The 7139-nt window shown below is 50.0% G+C and overlaps 1 protein-coding gene across 9 annotated transcripts in view; it reads left to right on the forward strand.

The window, feature by feature from the left end:
• SPG11 (SPG11 vesicle trafficking associated, spatacsin) overlaps window positions 1-7139 on the forward strand; it is a 104448-nt gene that overhangs the window by 90099 nt on the left and 7210 nt on the right. For 6 of the 9 annotated variants that reach the window (XM_023539085.2, XM_064292020.1, XM_010599689.3 and 3 more), the window contains 7 exons: window positions 1629-1762; window positions 2401-2508; window positions 3989-4157; window positions 5063-5151; window positions 5362-5517; window positions 6173-6324; window positions 6764-6939. In XM_023539085.2, coding sequence (XP_023394853.2) covers window positions 1629-1762; window positions 2401-2508; window positions 3989-4157; window positions 5063-5151; window positions 5362-5517; window positions 6173-6324; window positions 6764-6939 — 984 coding nt within the window. The other 3 variants (XM_023539087.2, XM_064292022.1, XM_023539088.2) reach the window with 3 other exon arrangements.

Here is a 7139-nt window from a genome sequence, read left to right on the forward strand (position 1 = left end):
ACTGACTTGATTTGTAAACTTTTACTTAAAGTACAATAAAAAAAATCTTCAAAATTTCATTAGGTTGATTTTAAAAACGAGAAAAAAGATCCAAAGATGCATTGCATTGGGCAAATCTGCTGCAAAAGACCTCTTTAAAGTGTTCAAAAGCCAGGATAACACCTTGAAGACCAAGGTGCGCCTGACCCAAGCTATGGTATTTTCAACCGCCTCATATGCACGTGAAAGCTGGATGGTGAATAAGGAAGACCAAAGAAGAATTGGTGGCCTTGGATTGTGGCGTTGGTGAAGAATATTGAACATGCTGCGTACTGCCAAAAGAATGAGCAAATCTGGCTGGGAAGAAATACAACGGGAATGCTCCTTAGAAGCAAGGATGGCGAGACTATGTCTTACATACTTTGGACATGTTGTCAGGAGGGATCAGTCCCTGGAGAAGGACATCATGCTTGGTAAAGTAGAAGGTCAGGGAAAAAGAGGGAGACCCTCAACGAGATGGATTAACACAGTGGCAGCCACAATGGCTCAAGCAGAACAAGGCTTGTGAGGATGGCGCAGGCCTGGGCAGTGTTTTGTTCTGTCGGAACCAACTCGACGGCACCTAACAACAACAACGTATCTATACTCTCTATGTATGTGGATAGCCAAATTTAACTCCCTAAAAAATAATCCTTTTCACTCATACTTAAGCAGTGTATTCGAGTATCATTTCCTGGAACCCATTCCACTTTGCAAATTTTATAGGCTCAGCAAAAGGTGTTTTACTGTGGTTTAATGAAAAAATAAATGGAGATTCTAAACAGTTAATTTATTTCTTAAGTAGCCTTGTGTATCTGTTTTCAGTACAGTTCAGCAACACTTAGCAGAGTACCAGCTGTGTGCTGGCTGCCCAAAACACCAGAGTCTAGTGAACAAGTTCAACAGCAATCCATGGCACTCCCAGACAATTGGTGTAATACACACGAACAGCTGGACAGATGGAGGCAAGAAAGGCTTCTGGGGGAACGTTTTAAACTGGATCCTGAAGGATCTGTAGCCCAGGGTGCTCCGTGGTCAGTGGGAGAGGGGAGGCCCCTGTGTGTGCCGAGTTCCCAAGGGCGCAGCGTATGTTAAGGCCAGGAACCCTTTTTCTGTCCTTAACGCTGGAAATATTTTTCCCTGTTTACGTTTTAATTGTACTTTCAGGGGTTGTGTGTAGTAGTTTTAAATTTGTACATAGTCAAATCTGTCATTAATCTAGAAAGCCAGTTTAATTGCAGAACCACCAGCTGGCACTTGATGAGCCCCTAAGAGCCTCCAGTGAGCTGCAAGCAGAGAATACCCATCCATTTGCTTTGGCAGGAGCTCCACCATTTTGTCTGCAGGGAAGTGCCTTGATCTTTAGAAAGCAAGGGCCCGCTCTTCTCACGTGTTGGGCCCTTTGGAGATACAGTCACTGTGGGACTGGCTCTGAGGACAGAGTTAATCTCTCTGCTGTCATTGAGAATAATTTAGACATCGTCAGGGGCTGTCCCAGACTTAGAGCTGCTGAAGTCAGGGACCTCTCCAGACAGGTTCCTCAGACAGTGGGTGCAAGGGCCCACAACCCTGTCTTAACAGTGCCTGCGCCCCCACCACCCCGCCCCCAGCCACAGAGCTGCTGATCCTGGCCCATCGCTGCTTCACCCTGACATGCCACATGGAGGGCATCACCCGAGTCCTGCAGGCCGCCCGGCTGCTCACAGACCACCACCTGGCCCCCAACGAGGAGTACGGGCTGGTGGTAAGTAGCGCCCCTCAGTCCCCAGCCCCCATCCTGAGGAAACCTTCGAGAGACAGATAGGCTGGGGACACACACACAGCTGACGTGGCCTCGGGGCCTCCTGTCCATCTAGATACTGTTACCTGCTTGCCGGTCTGCTGGGCAGTCGAGCCCAGCCCAAGCTTCCGCTCCAGCAGTCTCTGTCAGATTCAGAGATTGCACCAAAAGAACAGAAAGCAGGACACCTGCTGTGCTTAAGGCCCCTACTGTGGACGTTAGCTTTTCTAGGGGGCTAAGGCAGCTGCATCACCCCCAAACAAGGCACAGACCACCTCTCAATCCTCAAGTACCTCCCCAAGTTCCCTGCGCTTGAAACTGACCTGGGAGGCTAAGCTAGCCATCGGCCACGTGACGAGGAGTGATGGGAGGAGGAAGAGCAGCTGCCTTGGAGGAGGGCACTTGGTGTCACATTAGACAGCAGCGGAGGGGACAGCCAGCATTTCTGAATCCTCCAGAGGGAGGGAGCTGAGCATGGCAGCCTGGCCGTTAGCCCTTCTCCCCTGGGGCTTGGCACTGAAAGTAGTCACCCTGATGAGGGTAGCCGGCTGCTGTCTGCTCTGAGTTCCAGGCGACACTGATGCACCCTCCCAACCCCTCAGGTGCGTCTCCTCACGGGCATTGGAAGGTACAACGAGATGACATACATATTTGATTTGCTGCATAAAAAGCACTACTTCGAGGTGCTGATGCGGAAGAAGCTGGACCCGGTAGGTGTAAAGCACTCTGAGCTCCAGGGTGACACGGACTCTGGCATTCTGGAGGCTCAGCTTTTCTTGGGAAGAAGCCGAATTGGGAGATCCCTGGGATGTGGAGGGAGGGAATTTGGGACTTCCCCAGGACATGTACTCTTGACCCAGTGGCTTAGAGTTCAGCCCAGGTAGTGACTACGCTGGCAGATGCTAAATAATGTTGATCCTGAGTCCGTTGGCCCCCGCCTCGGCCCTGCTGTCTGAGTGGCTGCTGCGGCAGCGCGGGGCCCTTCCTGAGAGCCAGCCGAGGCTGTGTCTGAGAGCTTTCCTTGCCTAGCCAGGCAGCAGGGGTAGTTTTCATGGGATCGTGAAACATGTTGCTGAGAGCTGAGTGCAGAACTGAATGCCTAGGCCTGTGCCTGGCAGGCTGGGGAGCAATTTGTGATGACCACCGGAAGGAGGCCTAGAAGCAAAGCCTCAGTTGCCAGGCCTTTGGGCCCTGTCTGTCCTCAGCATGCTGTGTGACCCAGATGTGTCACTCAGATGCTGTTTCCAGGTCATTCATTTGTCTGATCATTGCTTCTGCCCACTGCACCTCTGAAGAGTGAAAGACCGAGGCACACTTAGGGCTCCTGGGCACCAAGGCCCAGCCGAGCAGGACTGAGAGACGTAGCGGGAAAACCTCTTCAGCGCTGGGCCAGTTTCGGGACAGACAGGTCGTCGGGAGGAAAGTGAATCCTAGTCTTAGTTGCACCTTCAAGACCGCCCCCCGCCCAGGGGTTTTTAAAATTGTTTTTGAGGCAGTTTTGGTTTTGCATTTAAATCTCTTAATGACTGTTTTTTCCTGATTACAAAAGTAATGCATATCCAATATATAATACTTAGAAAATGGAGCAACAGAAAAAAACCCTCCGTGTCTGTCCACCAACTGGAGACAGCCCCTGCCACCTGTTCACACGTGTCCCGCAAACATATATGCATATTTACATATTGCAACAAAATCATATGCTGTGCAGATAGAAATAGCCTGCCTTTTTCACTTAACAGTAATGTATCGTGCGTATCTCCCAAGTCACCAGTCTCCTACATCAGTTTTAACAGCTGCGTGTTATGCTGCTATTTTGTCCTTCCTTTGGACATCTAGGTTGTTTCTGATTATTTGCTTATAATGATCTTTGTTACATTCCTCTCAGCACACTCTTCTCCACCCATATCTTTCGGGATGGATTCCTAGAAGTGGAATTTTTAGATCAACATGTGTACACATTTTTAAGGCTTCTCCCTTCTGGAATGACTTACCCGTCACACTCCCACCAGCAGGCAGCACACCTGTTTCCTTAGACTCAGGACAACGTACACAGCTTTCATACTTTCTCATTTTTGCTCATCTTTTCCTTTTTCTCGAGCTTTTAAGGAACTGTAAGAACTACGGGCTCAGCCAGTCCTGCCTGCCGTGTGGTCCCTGGCTGAGGCCGTGGTGCCCCTTTCTTCCTGGTAGAGTGGCACCCTTAAGACGGCCCTGCTGGACTACATCAAGCGCTGCCGCCCTGGGGACAGTGAGAAGCACAACATGATCGCCCTGTGCTTCAGTATGTGCCGGGAGATCGGGGAGAACCATGAGGCGGCTGCCTGCATCCAGCTGAAGCTGATTGAGTCTCAGCCCTGGGGTGAGCGGAGGAGGCCACAGCGGCCCCTTGGGCAGTGGTGCTAGCCAGGGAGGGTCGCAAGGTTCATAGCGCTAAGAGCCCGCGAGACTGGCTGTTGGAAACCGCGTGGGCATTAGTTACACAGCGAGGCCCCAACTGGGTAGCGAGGAGGGAGAGGGTCTTGGAAGGCATCTTCCGCCTCTTGGGATCCGTAGCGCGCGTCCATGATAGAATCTGTCAGGAACCCTTGTGGATGTCCAGTGTGAGCCTGCCTTGACGTTTCAGTGAAAGGAGGAACAAGAGGGGACATCAGAGCCCACTCCAGAATGAAGCTAAGAGCCCCCAGATGTGCACTTCTGGCCCAGTAGCCCTTACCTTGTAGATGAGCTGGGACGTTTCTGATCCAGCCCACCATCGCCATGCGTGGGCAACAGCCTGCCTTGGGACTCAGACTCACCCAGGGCTTTGAACCGGTTTGGGCATGGCTGACAATGCCAAACTGCAACAGACTCAATTTTAAAATTGGGCGATCCAGAACCATAACCGGAATGGGAGAAATTATGGGTTGGAGCTCTGGAATGGGAGACTTGGAAGAGGCATAGTGAGCGCTGTCAGAAGCCTGATGTTGAGACTGGGTCGCTGGCAGGACTGAGGAGAGCGACACATTCTAAGTGGTGCGTCGGCTGCCGTCCCTGAGCAGGGCACTGCTGTTTGCACAGACCAAGGGGCAAGAGATTCGGTTGCTATGCAACGTGTACACTATCCTTGTTTTCTAAGATGGAGATTTTAAGTTTTTAGCAGGCCTAACCGTAATTTTTTCCATTCCGGTTATGAGTCTGTTCAGTGTCATTTCTTCATCCATGACTGCACCGAGAAGAACCAGGCCAAAGCCCTGGACTCCACGAGTCTCTTTTCTTCCCTTGCAGAGGAGAGCCTCAAGGACGGGCACAAGCTGAAGCAGCTGCTGCTGAGGGCCCTGACACTGATGCTGGATGCTGCAGAGAGTTACGCCAAGGTGACCACAGTCTTATTCTAGACCAGCCTGGGGCCTGGGTGTCTGCAGTAGGGATTTTATCTTGTCCCGGGCCCTTCTTCCAAGGTGGGGAGAGGGGAGTCATGGGCCAACCAGGCACAGAAAGGTACGGACAGTTGCTGGAAGATTAACGGGGAAACGGTGACAACCAAGCTTTCTTCTACCTGTGCCCCCTCCACCCTTGTCCCTCAGGACTTCTGCGTGAGACAGGCCCTGCGCTGTCACCGGCTCACCAAGTTGATCACACTACAAATTCACTTTCTGAACATTGGCCAGAACGCAATGCTTATCAACCTGGGCCGCCACAGGCTGATGGACTGTATCATGGCCCTCCCTCGGTTCTACCAGGTGAGTAGGAAGGAAAAATCTAGCTGGCAGCGCCAGCATCACGGTACTCAGAGATGGAGCGAGTTGCCCAAGGTCTCCATTTTTCCTTCCTGAGCTGTCTGATACACCATGTTGTCCTTTATGGTAGTACTCATTAGCACATTGTTTGGGCAAAGATGTGGGAGTATGGCGAGAAGTACCGAGTAGAGTCATTTTTCCAGTGCTGTCAGGCCAGCAGAGAGGCAGACACACCTTTGGACCAAGACACCCGAGAAGCAGCCTCCCTATAGCAATCCTGTGAACATCTCTTAGCCCCAAGGGGTAAGGAATGCCGCACCCAGGTTAGCACAGGGAGTCAGGGCCCTTCAGCAGGGGAATTGGCCTTGCACTGTTTCTTGTAGACTGAGCTGATGAAGAATACGGTTATTCTTGCTCAGCAGTTTATGAGGCCATTGTTGAGGAAGATTAAAAACACTGAAGGAAGGTGTCTGGGGGTTTAAGGGAGAAGTGGCAAACTAACACCAGACTTCTCATCAACCGCCCTTTTTAACATCATCAGTAATGATCACATGCATTGTACGAGTATACAGTAGTAAGTTGTTTCTAAAATAATCTGCCCTCAAATTTACATCAAATAGGCTCTGATGGTGCCCTTCTTTCCTCCCACTCTCTTAAGGCTTCTATTGTGGCCCAGGCCTATGACTTTGTTCCAGATTGGGTTGAAATTCTGTACCAACAAGTGATTCTTAAAGGAGACTTTAATTACTTGGAAGAATTTAAGCAGCAAAGGTTATTAAGATCCAGCATATTTGAAGAGATCTCAAACAAGTAAGTATTAAGAGTTGACTACAAGGTTTTCTCCTTGCTTCTGCTTTGAGGTAAGGCACAAGTAAGAACGTGATGGCTAAATCCTACCTACTGTACCTACCCCTCGAGACGGCAAAGGTGTGCCTGGCGCATCCACTCAGACAACGTATCGCAGCAGTTACCTTGTGGCGCTTGTACTAAAATGGGAGGATAGCTACTCAGGTTGTGAGATAGGTGTCCTTTGGAGGTCTGAATTTATTCTAATGAAGTGAGCGTTAAGATACTCATTTTTAATGAAATTCACTGTTTATGGAACACCTCCCAGTACTAGACTGAGAGCATTTCCCAGGTTCCAGCATCCTCTTCTCTGTAGGTAACCTAGTGAGGGTGTCAGAGCTAACAGCGTTCGCTCACCAAGGTCAGGATCTTCATCTGTACACTCCTGTGTTTCTCTGTCTAGATATAAACAACATCAGCCTACTGACGTGATGGTGAAAAACCTGAAGAAGTTACTCACATACTGTGAAGATGTCTACCTGTATTATAAGCTGGCATATGAACACAAGTTCTATGATGTTGTCAATGTGCTTCTGAAGGACCCTCAGACAGGCTGCTGTCTAAAGGACATGCTAGCAGGTTAGATGGATTCCAATGACATGACTTCATATGACAAGATTTCATGGGTGCCTTTTTTTCTCGTACTGAAATGAGGTACCGATAGATATACCCATGAGCTGGGGGATTTTTTCACTCTGGGTTGTAAAATGGCAGGACCTAACACATCCAGTCTTTTGTGGGTGGTGGGCAAGGAACGAGCCAGACTTCCACAGTGATGT

Source organism: Loxodonta africana, chromosome 10 (assembly GCF_030014295.1).
Source record: "Loxodonta africana isolate mLoxAfr1 chromosome 10, mLoxAfr1.hap2, whole genome shotgun sequence".
Lineage (NCBI taxonomy): Eukaryota > Metazoa > Chordata > Mammalia > Proboscidea > Elephantidae > Loxodonta > Loxodonta africana.